We start from the raw sequence: 18,466 nt of genomic DNA, 5'->3' as shown, positions 1-18,466 counted from the left end.
CTTCAATTAGCAGGACCTCTAAGATCCAAAGCACTAAGGTGAGCGCCATAAATTGGACTTGCTTAACAATAGTCTGCCAATGGAGATGTCGATGATGAGACGTTACTGATTAAAAATGGGAATTTTCAAAATCACCCTGGCAGCAGCATTTTGCACAAACTGTAGACGACGCAGTAAGAAAGCCGGTAAATGTTTATGTGTTTATGTTTTAGGATTTCTAGAGCGCATCGCTGCCCGTAAACGTCCCAGCGCTAATGATAGAAGCAAGCGAGAGCAGATGGGGGAAAGTTACGGGTACAGCCAGGTCTTTAGAAGTTTACGGAAAGGGAGGCGATTGGGTTGGGCACGCATGTCCAGTGGAAGTGAATTCCACAATTTGGAGGCGTTATACGAGAAGCGACGGCCTCCGGATCGAGCCCTCTTGATCCTGGGCGTCAAGGTCAAATGGAGGTTCGTGGATCGGAGGATTCTGTTGGTAGTATAGGGGACGATGAGATCTTTGAGGATAGGTGGGGCCTTACCACATAGTATTTTGTGGGTTAGACAGAGGGCCTTAAAATGCACTCTTTCGAGTACTGGCAGCCAATGCAGTGCTCTAAGGGCCGGTTTGGCCGAACAACGATTGTTGGTGTCTGTAAGGATCCGGGCAGCCGTGTTTTGCACTACCTGGAGTGAAGCTGTCACTTTCTTAGGTGCGCCGAGGTAGAGGGTATTTCCGTAGTCCAATCTGGACAATATTAGGCCCTGGACTAGGAGATAAAGCCTATTCGCGTAGTTCAGTTTGGGCATCATTAAAGAGTGAACAATGTGGTCTTAAGCGTGTCCTTGAGCACAAGATGTAGCATTCGCCGTAGAGATTTAGGAGTGGCAAAGCAGCTGGCCGACACAGTATTCGCTTATGGAGTAAAGGAAAGATTGGAGTAAACAATTATTCCAAGATTCCTGGCAGATGAAGCAGGCGAGGGAGGAGCCCCAGGCACTGAAAGCTACCAATTGCACGAGTCAGGATGACACATAGTACCAAAAAAGAAGGCCTCTTTTTTGTCAGAGTTAAGTCTGAGGAAAGTATTACTCATCCAATCTCCAACAGACTTTAGGACCATTTTAAAAGAGTTGAGGGCCCAAGAGGGACTATTGGGTACAGTCGGCATAGGACATCACCCCGAGACCCAATCAGTCATCTAGACTTGCTAGCAGCTCCAGGTAAATATTAATAAGAGCAGAGCCCCGTAGCACTCCACATTCCAGCGACTCTGCAGTGGGGAAAAGGAAGATAACAGGACCGACTGAGTCCTGTCCATAAAAAAAAAGACTTAAACCACAAGGTTTGTATCCTTAGCCTACCCAAAAGAATCTCATGAGAGATTATGTCGAAAGCCGAAGTCTAGGAGCACAGCCATGGGCACAGAGTTTTGCTCAACATTCTCTTTTATAAATTTAAAAATGACCATCTGTTGCCTGGTATTCCTCCGGATTCTTGCCTTTCGCTACCATTTTTTTGCTGAATACCATTTTGTTGGCTTTAGAACTCAGTGCACTTTAATCCTGCTAACCATTGGTAAATTGATTTTGTTTTCCCTTTCAAACAGGGTACAATTGGAATACACCATATGTCCCTAGCATAAGGTACCAAATGTACCTAGAGCCTGTAAATTAAATGCTACTATTGGGCTGCAGCACTTATTGTGCCATCGACTAAGGTAGCACTGTAAAGCCTGCCTCAGCCCAACCATTGCCACAGTTTTTTGCAGTTTTAAAACTGCCATTTCGACCTGGCAAAATAAATATTTGTTCAGGGCCTAAACCGTCCCTTTTTAGGTCGAGCCTAGTGCAGTGCGCATGCGCTGCTCTAGGAGATGACACTCGTACTTGTGGCGGCATACACCTTGCAGGAGCGAGCAGCGGCGCGCAGGAGCCATCTGTTTCTAATTAGCGTGGCCGCCCTTGTTCTCTTGGTAACAGAAGTAAGTCGTTGCTTAACACATCACGCGTTTCCCATTGTTATCCCTCTCTACTGTTGTGTTCTTCTGTCACCCACAGGTGTCAGAGCAAATATGCACTACAGCCTTGCTGTGTTTTCTACGGTGGTTCATCCTTTTCCTCTGTCTTCGCCTCTAAGTGCTGTGTAAGGATAAAGTTTTTGCCAGTAATTGGCCACCTGTGGATTTCTGTTATCAAAGTTGCTCTGTAGAGATTTGCTCCGGACCACGAAAGGCGATATTTCTCTGGACGGCTGATCGGGCTAGAGACCACTGCACAAGGTGGACATTGCCCTCCCCTTAAGGGGGAAATAGCTTGAGTAAATATGTCTGTGCTCACATTCACATCAGCATTAGTTCTCCAATCAGCGATACCTTGCGTGAAGGCATTGAAAGCAAATGAGACCGTGCAGGGCCACAAGCTCTGTGCACAGACGCATAGCAAAAAAAAAAAAAAAGCAACAATTCAGCGCCTCGGGTGGAGTTCTCAAAAACAACTTGTTTGCTCCAGCGACACTTTAATCAGGGCTTTGGGGGAAAAAAGCAAATGCCAACAACTTTATCTCATGTATCGCTGATCCGACTTCCGGCCGTTGCTTTTGGGGCTCGCACCTCTCCCGGAGCAGTTTCAGCTTGCAACGCATCATTTCTAGAGCCTTGCATGAGCTATCGCTGTCTAACACGTACTTTCAAAGTGTTTCAATGGAGATGTGGCAGTGATATCTATGAATAGCCCTCGCCATTATTGTGTTGCTGTTTTTTGATACAAGCGAGGCGCCGCGGTAACAAAGCAGTTTTTGTTTGATTTGGAGCGGCTTTGGCTTTATTACTTACAGGCAGGGCCAGGGTAATTATGCGATTGTGCGTCCGCAGCATTTTTTTCGTACAATCATGGATATGCTGCGTTTGTCACATAATCCATCATCTGCTGCATATTCTGCAGGTTTTAACAAAAAAACATGTTTCTAGCTCAAACGGTTCTAAAGTTGCTAAAAATGTTGCAACACATGTTGCTGCACAGTGGAAGGCACATTTTTACTGGTCACCTTGGCTAGCTGATTGCTATGTTTGTAATATGAAACTGGTGATAATTGGGGTCAACCTTTCCCCAAACAGTGTTAACAAATGTAACAAGCAATGGCATAGCCAATAGGTCTCGCCTTTGGGACCTTATAAGTGTTTAGCCATGCAACAGTTGCTGTTGTTGCACCAAGAATGTTGTGCTGCATAACTAAATACTTATAAGGTCCCAAAGGCGAGACCTATTGGCTATGCCGATGCTTGTTACTATTTATAAGTCACCCATAAGGTAGACCCTAAAGGCTCAAGGGGCACAGTATTTAAAAGGTAGGATAAGAAGACTTAAGTTTCACATGGCCTGGCAGTGTAAAAACCCAAGGGATTTTTTTCACTGTAGCAAGGCTAGCCTCTCATAGTCACAGTGGGTTACCTTATTGCATTTAATAAGTGATAACTTCAGTTTGGGACCAGCTAGAGAAACACTTTTTCTGCTCATTTGAATTGTAATTTAAATTCCTCTTCAAAAGTAAAGTCAGATTTGAACTTACGATTTTGAAAATGCCTCTTTTATAAAGTAGACTTTTCCTGCCTAAACAAAATGGGCTTTTCTGACAGTGCCCAGGGCCCTATGACTGTTAATGGCTCTCCTGTGGCGTGATGTGCATTCTTCCTAGACAGTTGACAAGGGGCCTGGGTGTGGAAAGGGTGTTCCTCTCCTGAGCAGGATGTACCCAGCCCTTTCATGAGCTTCATTGAGCAGCCTGAGCGCTGTATTCAGGCCCTTCCTGACTTCAGAAGATACCTACCCTGCCAATGGTAAACACAGCTCACATCTGGGACTGCCTGCCCTTTGTTTTAGTAGGCAGACTAAAGCCAAACCTAGGGAAAAGGACAGAACTGACCAGAACCAGTTTTAAGGTTAGACAAAGGTAACACTGGGTATAAAAGTGGCACCCTCAGAACCTGAAATCAGAACACTCCTAGACCTCAGAAGATTCAGAAGAAGGACCACCCTGCTGTCTGCTTCTTTGAGCTACACACGCTTCCAGAGGCCCCTCCTGCTTCCCAGGTGACCAGACCCAACTGGACTGGATGTGGTCCGGTATGTTGGCCTCTGTGGGTGTGAGTTCTAACCCATGTGCCGTCCTAAAGGTGTTGTGCCTTTAACTGGAGTCGGAGTGTAATCGCCCCTGATCAACTGAAGGTTTCACTGTATCATGCGCAGGACGACACCGAGCCTCAAATCGCAGCACTGTGCAGAGCCTTATTGGCGGCTTCACTGGATCCAATGCAGAGTCACGCGCTGCAGCATTGAGTTGCCAATCAGGGGCTGCACAACAGACTCAATGCATAGTGACCCAGAACCAAGCATTGTAGCACAGACTCCAGAAGGACAAACGGTACAATTTCCAGCAGGCTGCACCTGGTCCCATACCCGACCGTAACTTGGTCGTGGTCATCCTGAACTTGTGAGTATGTTCCAGTCTGATGAAACAAGATATCCACAGTTGACGCCTGGTGTCTTCTGGCGCTATACTCATAACTCTGGTTCTACTGATTGAATTTTTATTGTTTGAGTGTCCTTCTATTAGCTTAGATCTATTTATTTTTTCTAAATTGGTTTGGCATCCTTCTTGTGTTGTGTTTTTACTTTATTGCTGTTTGAGTGCTGCAAAAATGCAAAACTCAAAGTTAGGCAGGACTGTTTTTGTGCCAACCTACCAAAGGGTTAAGCACAGGTTTATTTAGTGACTTTTGTGATTCACCTGGACAAGGATTGTGATTACTATATGAAGAGCGTTTTCACCCCCTTCAACCAATAACCCAATTTCTTACATCAAGTAGTAACATCCTGCATGCAAGCCGCAGTTTCTTTTTGCTTTTGACAAAGAAGTTTAGGAATCTGCAGCAGAAAGTTATACTCAACATAAAGCAAAAGAAGCAACAGGGCTAGCAGGCTGTTGTTCTAGGCAATCTGATGAATGGAAGCATTTAAAGTTGATGAAACTTCAGGTCCTGCAGACCGAAAAATATTCTACTGACAACGAAAATGAACTACAGTCTCTTTACAGCAATTCCCCCTCCCCCACCCATCAATGGAAAGATTATAAAATGGTTACTATGCACACGCTGACTTTGACAAACAAAACTAAACCAATTTGTTTATGTAAGATTGGTTGGATGAGTTACAGGGCTTTCATCTTCTAAAAGTGCAGTTCAATTTGTATATAAGGAACTAAATATATGTTACTTCTAACGTCATGGCAAATAATTTAAATAGCTGCTAATGGGGTATGGGCAACTATGTGTGTTACTACATAAGGTTATGTAACGAAGACCCTGTCATGGGAACTTCCATCCCTCTGGGTTGTTGCAGATCCAAAGATTTTTAGAGCCACTTTCCTGCAGGAACACTAAACAAGAACGCTGATGGAACACGAGAAAGTGAGAATAATCTCAACACAACACACCTGGAGTCGGGTAGACCAATAAACTGTAGACTTATACAAATGTTTTCTCAGGATAAAAGGCTTAGAAATAACAGAAGTACACATAATTAATAAGGAATTGCTTACAACAAGAAAGCTACTTTCCCGATTGTATAAATTAACATTTATGTGTTTAAATAAATCTAGATTAATTTATGTGCAAAGAAGTGGCTACATAGTTTGATTTGGATCTGGAACAACCAGGAGAGGCCTGTGATACAGAAGGTTTACTACTTAATGTTTGATGAGGTGACAATGGCTTAGACTCCATGAATAGAGGAGTACCCGGTGCACGCAGTAGGGATTATTGGGGATTTAAAATTAGAATACATATTACAATGTGGGCACAGTGTGGGTTTAATGGCACATGGGTATTGTAATTATCTCACATTTCCAAGGGATAAAACTCTGTGTGGATCTGACAATTCACTCAACTCCGAATGACAGAACTATGAAAAGCAAAAATTATTCTCTGCTCTCCCTGCAGAAACCCCTTCCCCTTTACCAGATGAAATAATGAAGTGTACCCTGTCCTTACCCCACTCTGGAAAAGCATTTACTCCAGCATTTCCCAGGAGTCAGTATGAGAGTTAATTTGAAGTGCGAAACAAGATGAAAAAGGAGTAACGAGTTTGCACAAATTTACAGTGCTTGTCAAGCACCAACTTCTTCCCTCCAAGTCCCCTCAGCCCCAGGAACATCCACACGCTTGATCTTGTTCCTAAGGTTAGTATTGGGCACAATCTGGTTTTCAGAGGGAATGACTACAACATTAAGTCTAATTGCTGGTGCAAATGTTTCATGACTGACAGAATGAAGAAGAAGAGAATTTCGGTTGATAGGTAGTTTGTTATGCACAGACATTCCATTTATATGCACACAAATCTTTGGGAATCAAGTTGGCAGATATTAGTGATCAACAGGACAAAAACAAGTGATCCAAATCAAACCCAAAGCTTACAGGGATAAGGAAAGCCAACGTTTTGCCTGATCCAGTTTTTGCAGCTCCTAGGACATCTTTTCCTTGCAAAGCGAGCCCTATAGTCTGCTTTTGTATCTCGGATGGCATGCGGTACTGAGCTTCTTGCAAACCTGTCACAAAAGAGGACAAAAGCAGAACATTAGACTCGTTCAGAATAAAAAGTCATATGAAGGCAGAATAAAGCAAACAATATTTATCTTCAATTCCTCTAAGTCACCTGTTTGGACTATTCTTGCACAAGAAGAGCCAATGAGCAGGGGGGAACATAAAGAACTCATACATTTATTGGTGTTTTTCAACAATTTCATATTCAGCCAAGTCTGCTACAATTCAGTACTACAATAACATGGCCATTTTTCAGCTCTCGGAGCACAGTTGTCATCATTCCCAATTATCCGCCCATCCATCTCCAAACACGCATTATGTCCTATCAAAATAGGCTTGCTGAGTGGGCCCAAAGAATAGACAATTCACTTCTTATTCTGGTCCCACCTATAACACCTCCTCTAAATAAGTATCCAAAGCGAAGAATGGTGTAAATATCATATATATTGTAGAAAGGCAAACTATAACCGGAGGCTCTCATCCGAACTGAGCATTCATTGTAGGAAAGAGTGCATAAATTATACATTAAAAGGTATAAGGCACAAGTTTCAAAGATATATAAAACATACTTATATGGTTACAGGGTACTAATGAAGAAGCAAGCAACAGGAGCATCCTAAAACATTTCAAGTAGAGACAGGCAGGGGCACTGGGACCTAAGAATAGAAATACAATAGTTTCACTGCATCCACAAAATGCTGGTAGGCCTGAAACGGTACAGGAGATCGAGAAAACGTGCACCAATTTGTGTGTTAATCAGAAAGAACTGAAGAAAAGAACTAAAATGTAGGTCATCAAAGTCCAAGACCTATTTAAATGACGCTGGAAAAACCTCTTGCTGAATGTCAGCAAAGTTCAGGGTGGTGAAGGTGGTCAAGGAAAAGCATCACCTCTGTTTTTACAGGATTCAACTGCGACATCTGTTGGGAGCTTTTGGTTTGAAAACACTGACTAGTTCTCGGTTTAATCTACGCAGTTGATTAGTGGGGCAGGACTGTCAAGCATAAGTATAGACTGATTTCTATCATGTAAATCAGCAAACCTATCCTGTAAATCATGAACACCACAGCAATTACACAAACATTTGATGCTAAAAAATGTCACACTTGACTGAGAGAACTTACAAAACTGGGATATGGACAACATATCTGCCAACTGTTGGTCCTGAAAGATTTATTTATTTTATTAAATCAACTTATATGGCGCAACAGCTACCCAAAAAGGGTTTCCCGGCGCCCAACATACAGCCTGGTAGAAAATGTAGACAGCAAAAGTGATCAGATTACTGGTTAAACAACCAGGTTTTTATCTCCTTTCGAAACCTGAGAGGGTTTTGCTCTTTGCGTATTTGAATTGGGAGTGTATTCCAAATGACGGGACCCAGGTAGGCGAAGGATTTGCCTCCCATCCTGGCCAGCTTGAATCTGGGGACACAGAATTTTTCAGCTGCTTTGGATCGTAAATTCCTATTGGGGATGTAGGGGGAAGCTAGTGCCTGCAAATATTTAGGAGCGGTACCTGCTTTGATTTTAAACATGTAGTATATGTAGATATAGTATGTTCCCTGCTCAATTACAGTTCATTTTTTTTAAATGTATTTTTATTTTTCAACAGTGATACAGTGTCCAATCAGAAGAAGATTACTTAATTACAACTACCCCCCTCCCACCCCCACCCCTCAAGACCTGTAAAACCATTAATGTATTGATATAGGCGCAAGACACTGCAAGTGGAACACAGAAAAAAAAGGAAAGAAAAGGAAAAGACACATAAACGAAGAAGAGCAGGATGAGAGAGGATTAAGCAGGTAGCGAAAGAAATTAAAAAAAGAATTCTTTAAGACATCGCTAGCTATCTCCCCTGGTCGTGTTGCCCTTGTTGCTCAATCCAGGTAGAGAATTTCCCCCAAACCTCAGAGCCTATCTTCCTCTTTCTTCGTCCTTTCTTGGTGTATATTGCCTTTTCAAAGTGGAATGTAGCAACCAGTCTGGCCAGCCATTGTGCGAAAGAAGGGGAGTCAGTGTCTAACCAGCCGGAGGAAACACAAATCCTCCATATTGCCATTGCTATGAAAACCAGCCCTTCCTCCTTAATTATGAGTGAATCAGATTGGGTCCCCAGAAGAATGGTCGTAAGGTTTAACAAAATTGGTTGGTTAATTATTTCACTAAGTAGGTTTTGTATTTTAAGCAAGGTTGGGGCTAGTTTTGGACAGGTTGCGAAAATGTGTATTGAGTCTGCCCCTACTTCGGAGCACCGCGGGCATAGTGTTCCTTTCCCGGATCCCCATTTAATAATTTTACTTGGTGTCATGTAAAGAAAGAAAATTGTTTTAAAGTGTTGTGCTTGTAATTTAGCGGAAATTAAGATCTGTTGTGATAGAAGCAGAGAATTATAAAAAAAACTTTGAGGCGACTCAAGTTTGACATGCCATTTTGTAGAGATGGATTCTAGGTCATCTGAGGTTTGCCTATTAAGCATTTGATAAATACGTCCGATACGGGGGGTGGTGATATTGCGTAGAGAATGTAGTATGTATCGCTCAATTACATTTCAAGGGAGTCGCCTCAGCACACTCACAATGAACTTGTCACCTTGGACATCTTAGGACCTTGGCAGGGAGAAAGGAAATTCCAGAACAATCTGTAGGGGGGAAAACTCCAGACGTTTTTCCCACTTGAAAGCTGGCACCAGGTATAAATATTGGACCCTCAGACCCACTCTTCAGTACACTACAGGAGATTACAGAAGGACTTCCTTGTTCTTCTGAGGACTGCCCTGCTGCTCGAGGCCTGCATTGTTTCTTAGAGCAGAGGACGACTCTTCTGCTTGTTTCTCAGAGGACTGCTCTGCTGCTGGAGGCCTGTCTTTTTCTGCAGCCCTGCAGCATGAAGGAGAAAGGACCATCTCATTGAACCCAGGACTACCAGAGTGACTCCAAGGGTCAGTTGGCTGACCTGTTTTGTGCTACAAGGACACAACAAGCTCCAGAGGACGGCTTGCAACTGCCCAGCTGACCTGCTGCAACGGACTCTTACTGGACCTGCAACTGGACCTGCTTGAGCCTTGCTGACCTCTGCTGAAGTGAGTTCCTGATCCTCAAGAGGTGTGTCCCCAGGTCCTGGTTCACTTGCTGCCATCAGCGGAGTGCCTTCTGTGAAATCCTGCAGTTTTTTAATCTCTGCACACTGGAGTTTGAGGGGGTAATTTTTTCAGTGGGACTACCCTGGTCCCTGAATCTAGCCCGCACTACATCGCAGTCGCCCTGAACTTCTGACTTTGCCCGGTCTATCGCGACCAGATACCCACAGTTAGTGCTTTCTGCTTCTTGGAGCTATTTGTACTTCAGTGTTTAAAATTGCATATCTCTGGCTCTACAGATTGTTTTTTTTTCATTATGTTCTCATCTTATTTATTACATTTTACTCTATTGTTCTAAATTGTTTTATGATTTTTATTGTGTTGTGGCTTCACTATCATTCTTTGTGGGCCGCATAAATACTTCATACATTGCCTTTAAGTTAAACCTGACTGCTTTTGTGCCAAGCTACCAAGAGGGTTAAGCACAGGCTAATTGAGTGACTTTTGTGGTTCACCCTGACAAGGATTGTGGTTGTTGCTTGAAAAGTGTATTCATCTCCTCAATCAAAACCCCCATGTCTCACTTGGTGCTCAGTGGTGGCGACCCCCAATGGGTAATATACACATAAACATATGTGTTAAGTAGGGATTAGACTGATCTAGTAGGGGAAGTAGGGAGTGTGTGATGCAAAATACTTTGGGATTTTATAATGTTCATTTATCTTATATAATGAATGCTGAGATTAGAATAATAATAATAATCATTTTGATACGTATGATCTATGTCCTACTTGTACAAAATAAATAACATCTTACTGCAAAATAACAACAGCTGTGTATGCCTACTGTTTCCAAGGGGGTCTGGACGGACATAGACAGACAGACAGGCACACCCTCTCCCGTTTAAAATAAGGATGGGGTCCCCGGGGCCTATAAAGGCTCAGGGAGAGGGACCACTTGGCACCCCTTCCCTTTTATTTATATTTTGTCCCTGCGCGTTGGGGTCTACAGGGCCTAATAAGGCGTGGGTAAGGGTGCTGCATGCCAGCCCCTGTTTAATTGTATTTGGCCCTGGGGATGAGGTCAAATACAATTATAAATGTTTTACCAAGAACAGTTCTCAACCTCTAAATTTGTTCTTTACCAGTCCCGTCTGGTAATTTTACCAGGGAAGGCGGCGGCGGCCACATATGCACACATACCCATTCACACACATCCATGCATTCACACACGCAGACCCATTCACAACACTCACTAAAACAGATATATACACAAATATATACACACATGCATGCATCCAACATACAAAAAAAACATAAAACTTACTTTCACTGTAGAGAGGGAAGCCTTGGAGGTCCCAGGAGGTTTGGGGCTGTTGCCTTCCTTCATTGGCTGACCCAAGTTAAGCCAATGAGAGAAGGCAGCAGTCCCTCAATCATCAAAGAGTGGGATGTGGAGAGTGAGTCTGCTGACCCTACCCCACTCTGACGAGGTGTCACTGATTAACACTCGGCCCTAGGCACTTAAGGGCTTAGAACTGATGCACCCAGGTCTGAGGCAATCAGTGAAGCTCTTCCTCATCATGAGGCAGAGGGGCTCGAGGCACTTTTTTCAGGCTGAGGAGGTCACACCTCCAGGGCTTTTAAATCCTCATCCTGAAAAAGTTCAGCTCATGCAGCCAGGAGCAAGCGCATGTAGCACATATCTAGCTCCTGGCTGCCTGAACAAAAAGTGGGTCTGTCAAGGCTGACCTTTGCTCAGCCTGACAGACACTCTTTTAATTGGGAAAAAGGTGGAGGATGAGGCCCCTCAGCCCATATGGACAGGCCCCTGCTGCTCTTTAGTTATATTGTACAGATGCTGCCATACTTCTTGCAAAGTATGTAAATCCTTAATATAAATGTCAGAAGTGGCTACAACAAACCTTAGCTTGCATTAGAACCTCAGTAAATCAACTGCAGCATAAAGTTAACACTTACCTCTCAATGTATTTCTTGACAACGGAAAATCAGAAAACTTGATTATAGTTTCAAGATTGATCTGCAAAAGAAAAACACATATTGAAGAGGGGCAATCTCACTCTGAAGATCCAGGGGGCCCCTTCCTCCTGCAGCATTTGTGCTTGCCTCTCCCTCTCTCGGATCTTGCTGCCCTCTCACCCACTGGGTTTCCTGCTTTTCTATTCTTGAAAGAGTCTCCCCCCCCCTCTCTCTCTGTCTGACAGTGCATGCATCTCCCCGGTTTCAGTGCAGCTACAACAATGAAGTGCTTCTGGATCTTTCATTCTGTGCAGCTTTCTTGCTCTTCTGTGTCCCCACCTTTCCTTCATACAGTGCGTGGATGTCTACATGCTACAGTGTCTCTCCCTGCTACATTAACTGCATCGTTTTTAGCAAATTCGAAATGAACAGACGTGTCATGCTGTCCATTAAGCTTATGATGGCTTTCATGGTCTACAAGAACATCTATTCAAGTCAAGTCAAGTCAAATGATCTTTATTCGGAATAAAAACATCCATAAAAGTACATACAAAATACAATAAAAACACAATATGATACAATAATGACATCTGGAAAAACAAGTCTAAGAACAGTCAAGCATGATCAAATTTCAATTTCATATCTACACGCAAATTTGTCCCTTCATATTATAATAAAAACAGCTTTATACACAAGTTAAAAATATGCAATTAAAAGATTCTCTAAAACGCATAAAAGAAGTGCAGTGTGCAATTATTCTACCTCAATATTTAAAGTGACTCGTGATCTGACGGCAGTTTTAAGGAAGCAGCTCACCCTGAATATAACTTCATCTGATCCCAGTAATAAAAAAGACCTCAATGCTAATTTAAAATTAGTCAATTCATGTTTTCTACAATAAGGCATTAAATAATGGGCGGAATTTTTTTTATAAAAACCACAAAAGAACAAGAAATGCATAAGGCTCTGTTTCATATTAGGGTTACATGGACAATTTAGAGTTTCTAGATGTTTATTGTAACCCAAAGGGAAATTTAGTAAATTTACTATACTCCCATCTTGGAAACGAAACAGTAAACCCCTATTCCACCTGCCAAGGTGCAGACGTAAATACCTATATGGTGGGCCAGGATGTTTAATGTGGGGTTCAGAATAGCCCATATATTTTGTAACAGTGCATTTAGTCAAGTTCTTCCTTTCCCGCTCCTCTCTATACAAGTCATATAGTGCCCTAAGAATAATGGTCTTATGGGAACGATTTATTAAACTTGGTGTAGTAAACAGAGAACCCTGCCCTACACTTTCAAGGCAATCTTTTACCGCTTTTAACCATGGTATACAGGATGCCCTATCGCATTTTAAACAATCTAAAATTATTTCACGGGTCAGAATGGCAGCCGGGTTATTCCATATCCTTAGCCAGAAGAGTGCTGGTCTGGATCTTACAAAGTCCTCTATGTATGAGATGTTTAATTCATTATGGCACACATAGTTAGGGGAACAAATGACCCCACCCAGCACCTTCCGGCAGAACCTATTTTCTTCCATTTGGATATGGGAGCAGTTTGTGTAACCCCAGACTTCCGCGCCATAAGTGCCAGTTGGCATGCATTGGGTTTGATAGATCTTAACTAGTGGTGTAATTACGTCTGCATAGTTGGGTTGTCTCAAAGAAATAACACAATTTATGGCTTTACCCAACTTATTCCTAGCATAAGATACATGTGCATGCCACGAACCAGTGTTTGAAAATAACAACCCCAAATAGGGGAAAGTACTGGTACTTTTCAAAACATTTGACCCCGATTTAATCTCGGCGATTTTATAATTTTTAGGGCCACAGCTCATGATTAAGGATTTTTTTAAATTAGTTGTCAGGCCTAAATCGGCCATAAAAAGAACAAATCCTGAAATTAGAGTCCGAAGTGCCTTGGGGGTGCGGCCCATCAGGACCGCATCATCAGCGTAAAGAAGGGTAGGTATAGGGACTCCATTTACATAGGGTACATCTTTTGTTAAAATACCCAGAGAGCCGCTTAAATTATTAATATACAAAATAAACAGAAGGGGGGCCAGCACTCACCCTTGTCTGACCCCCCTACCAATGCTGATATCGTCAGAAACTTCACCAGATTGATTTATACGCACACGTGCTTTTAAATCACGATGTAAAAAAGCTAAAAAGTGGACCAAATAATCATCTAAACCATACTCTATTCAAATACCCCAGAGTTCTAGGTGACGAAATTAAATTGGCACAAAATTGGAGGCGGTCGGTGCTCAGGTCACCACTACATTTTGCAAATTCCCATGGCAATGATTGTAACTTGTAGAGCTAGGATATCTCCTCAGGGGATCCCCATGAAATTTTAAAGCACTGAAATGCCCTGCTTATGTGCTGGGTCTCTGGAACACTTTTAAATGATACATTACATATATGGATCTGGTTTTCACTTCTGTGACCTATTTTAGAATTCATTTGATTTCCTAATACAAATAAACAAAATACAGTAAACAAAATGTAGGCAATACAGAATACAGACTACAAAACTAAACTGATTTGATTCGTTATTAAAGTGTGCTTTTCTACTGAAAGGCTTTATAAATATGTGTCATTAGGGTGCTAAATGTCCCTGTGCATGGAAGAGACAATTCAGTGCTTATGACTTAAATGAGGATCCTCTGAAGGAGAACTTGGAACATATGAAGTAACTTTAAATTTTTTAGTGGCACCAACAAAAGAGTGTAATCTTCTCTCTTTAGGACTTTGGGTGGAGTCCTGCTTGACAAAATTCATGAATTTCCTTAAAACATTATTTTTTAATAACTAATCTTGACCCTGTTCTAAATTCAATATGCATTTTTAAGAACATTATGATGCTAGCATATTTTCTTCCTGGCTTTTATTAGGATTCTTGCTTCTCAGTATCTGACTTTCAGTGTGTGTTGTGTAACTGTCTATGTAGCACCAAGAAGCCTTGCATAAATTCAGCTGCATAAATAAAATATAACAAAACACAACATTTTGGGTGTCTACCGCAACAGGCAGTCCATGACTTAGATAGAACCCCAACATGCCAACTGCAACTGGGTAAAATATTTCAAATGACTTCTAAGAGAAATTTAACAAAGATAGATAAGGCATGAATTGGTCAAGGGCAATCCTTTCAACGCTGTACTCTGAGAGACAAATCATTCTGCTATGATTGGGTCTAGAGAACCAAAGAAACCAAAATGTGTGCTGCTTCACACACTGAGTGATAAACTCTCACTGCTACAACTACAGCACCAAAGAAACTTAGCAACAAGTAAAACAGATGAACCTTTGTAGCTGCAACTGAATGTACTTCATTTAACCGACTCGAAACGAATAAACACCTTGTAAAGTAGAACACATACTGTACATGCAAATATTGCTCTACACAAATTTACACTCTGTGTGTACTCAAGCAATGAAATCACAAACAACAGTATAAAAAACTGACAAGTTTAACAAACAAAACTGCACAAACACACGGATCACCTTATATTAGTAAACAGTTAACTGCTTTGCAATCCACCCACATCATAATTACACACAAACAAGCACCTACAAACAAGTCTTTTGACTAGTTTCGTACTTTACAACTACCACATACATTAGTACTGAAATTATCAATGTGAAAGAGCAGCTCCAAACAAAACAGAAGAACAGTGAATTCAGTTACTCTTCAGTCCAAAAGAGACAACTGGAACGCACATTTGTTTATTCGTTTATAGACCGGACACCACTGACTAAATTGTCTCTAGGAACTAGGAGCAATGAAACAGTAAATAATCACGAGAAGTACAACTAGAAAAGAAACCCTGAATGCAACATGCTATGTATAATACATAAGGGGAGAGGAGTTGGCCTAACGGCTAGGGCAGTCGACCTCGAATCTGAGGAACTGGGTTCGAGTCCCAGCAAGGACGCTGAACATCCTGTGATTCTGAGCAAATCACTTAATCTCCCCGTGCCTAACAAAAATGAATGTGTCCTCATGTAATGCAACTGGTGCTATAAAGTGCTCTGATACCCGATTCGGGTCAGGTTCGCGCTATATAAAACTCTGTAAAATAAAAAAAATATGCTGTTTACTATCAGACAAAATAATTTCCAATTGTGTTTTCTAAAGGCCAGCAGAACATTTTCCCCTAAGGTCTGTGAACAAAAAGATCCAGATCATTTGTCCTATCCCTTTTTTTAAAATTGTTTTTATTTTTTATTTGCAAACTGGTGAGGAAGACATAACAATATTCATATAATAAAAAGAAAACCAATTACATAAAGTACTAAGTAAATGTAACACGATCATAACAAAAGCTAGTTGCATTTTCCACTTGGAACAGATTACAGAGTAATTTTTTTTTTCTTTCTTCCCCCTTTTTCCCTTTTTTTTCTTCCTTCCCCCTTTATTCCCTTTCTCCTTTTTTTCCCCCCTCTTCCTTCCTTTTTCTTTTTGTACATACATACATACATATTGTCGAAGCCACGGGAGGGATGTAAATCAATTTCAAAATAACTATCAGAAAGAAAAAAAAGGGAGGGAGAGAGGAGCATATATGCCTTCTTTCTCCTTTTCTGACCCTTTAAGCATAAACAGGGCTATCGATAAGGTCGCCCCATATTTTCTCAAATTTTTTTAGTGAACGAACTCCTCTAAGGTTGGCTTACCCAAGTTCCATAGAGTGGATTTCATTAACTAGTGACCACCATTCCCAGATGTTAGGGGGTTTGGGGCTAATCCAAGCTCTGGCCAGTGTAAGTTTAGCACAAGATATAAGAATCATTATCAGTGCGGATTGAGGTAGGGAAATAGGATATATATCAAGTATTACAATTGATGCACTAAGGGTAGGTAGAAATATCCTTTTGATTTTCAAAACTTTGATTAATTCCCCCCAGAAATCCTTTAAAGTTGGACAGGAGAACAGCATGTGTTCTAAGTCTGCAGCGTAAGCAAGGCATTTGGGACATTTGGTACGGTCCCCTTGAATGTTATTAAGGGACCACTTTGAAATCTTTTCCGGTGTATAATATAACATGCAAACTGTGCCAAACTGTTGTAGTCTTAAGCTAGATGAGCGTACCGCATTGTTGATGTTAGATAAAGAGCATATAATTTGCTTAGGCGTAATATTTAAACCGGTTTTATTGCTCCATTTTTTAGCTAGTTTTGAACAGTCGTCATCTTTAATAGCACAAAAGTATATGTATGCCTCACTTATCACTGATTTTTTTTAGTAGAATATAGACAATTCCAAATATCAGAGTCTAAGATATTAAGTAGCGGTTTCTTTCTGATTAGGAAATCATGTATTTGTATGTATTTAAACCTTATAATTTCCGTCAGATTATATAGAGTTTGTAAAGTATGAAAATCTAAAAACCCTTGAGCGCCATATAGGTCCCCCAAAGTATTAATACCATGAGTTAACCATCTGTGGGCCGTTCCATCGTTAAAAATTCCCGTAAGGCCAGGATTGCCCCAAAGCTGTAATTTCGGGTGGTAAAAGGAAGTTTTGCAATAAGCCAGAATGTTAGCCCATATTCTGATAATGTCTTTGGCGGTCTTAAATTTCACCCTTTTGTAATAATTAGGATTGTTAGTTCGTAGTAAAAACATATTAGAATCAGATTTTAGCATGAATACGTGAAAAAACAAAGTGTTTTCGTTATGTAGCAGTGATCGAAGGCGCTTAATAAATGAGGACCAAAAGTATAGCTTAACGTCTGGAAAGTTTAAGCCACCTTTGTCTGTACTATTTTTAAGAAGCTTCAACGATCTTCTAGCTTTTTTATATCCCCATATGAAGCTGCTGAAAATCCCGTCAAGCTGTTTAAAAAAAGAATTATTTAGAGCGAGTGGGATAGAGCGGAATAAGTATAAAAATTTGGGAAGTATCTTCATTTTAATGAGGTTGATTCTGCCGATTAGGTTCAAAGGTAGTCTATGCCATTTTTTCAAAGTAACAATGGTTGATTTTATTAATTCATTGTAGTTAAGATTATTTATTTCTCGTATTTTTGAAGTAATTTTTACACCTAAATAGGTAGCAGTCTTACAAATTTCAGGGACATTTACCGCTGGTAAGTGATTAGCTATAATTTGTGTTTTATTTGAGTTTAATTTATAACCGGATACTTCACGATTTGTCCTATCCCAGCAAGCCTTCAGTCTTCCTTCCATATGAGTTTAGTTCTAAGGATATGTACTTGGTCTAAAATCAAAATTAGCAACTTTGCAGGTAATATTCTTCAGCACTGGAAATAGTGCAATGGGATTAACCCTTTTGAGATATGGTCACATTTCTTTATTAAAGGACCAGCCTCACTGCTGTGTTTTGCTGCTATTCCAGTCACATAATTAGGTTCCTTGGAAGCCCACTCAATGATGCCTTTACATAGCCCAATTTGGAGTTAATGAACAAACATGTAATACGAGCGCATGCGCCAGACCACTCCTCTGAGGCCCTCCAATAGGCACGGCGCACGGTAGGAGAGACATGGGACAGGCTGGACTGTATGACCCGCAGGGAATTTTGACAATTATTACATAGGGAAGGAGATAGATCCGGTAGACTACTTGCGTGGTTGTTAAAGCGTGAACGTCCCCCCGTTGATTCTTACGTTGCGTTGCCCAGAGGGTGGCTCTTCAAATACGTAGGCCGTGATCAATAAGATCTTGTTCGATCACTTGGTGACCACGTACAGCCAAACTGCGGAAGACAATGGCCCAGGCAGGTGTGCTTTTCTCTGAGGGCTCTCGCTCCGGAGACTCTCAGACGACCAGCGGAGGGAGCTAGAAG

At 41.4% G+C, this 18,466-nt stretch overlaps 1 protein-coding gene across 1 annotated transcript in view; it reads right to left on the bottom strand.

Annotated features, from left to right (window-relative positions):
* Positions 1–18,466, bottom strand: part of DDX10 (DEAD-box helicase 10) — an 835,384-nt gene that overhangs the window by 807,049 nt on the left and 9,869 nt on the right. Inside the window, exons 2-3 of the mRNA XM_078657055.1 lie at positions 11,636–11,696; positions 6,450–6,580 (exon numbers count right to left, since the gene is read on the bottom strand). Of these exons, the coding sequence (XP_078513181.1) occupies positions 6,450–6,580; positions 11,636–11,696 (192 nt within the window). The remainder of the gene's footprint in view (positions 1–6,449; positions 6,581–11,635; positions 11,697–18,466) is intronic.

This window comes from Lissotriton helveticus, chromosome 8 (assembly GCF_964261635.1).
Source record: "Lissotriton helveticus chromosome 8, aLisHel1.1, whole genome shotgun sequence".
Classification (NCBI taxonomy): domain Eukaryota; kingdom Metazoa; phylum Chordata; class Amphibia; order Caudata; family Salamandridae; genus Lissotriton; species Lissotriton helveticus.
Note: the sequence above shows the minus strand (reverse complement) of the source record. Positions and strands in the feature narration are given on the sequence as shown.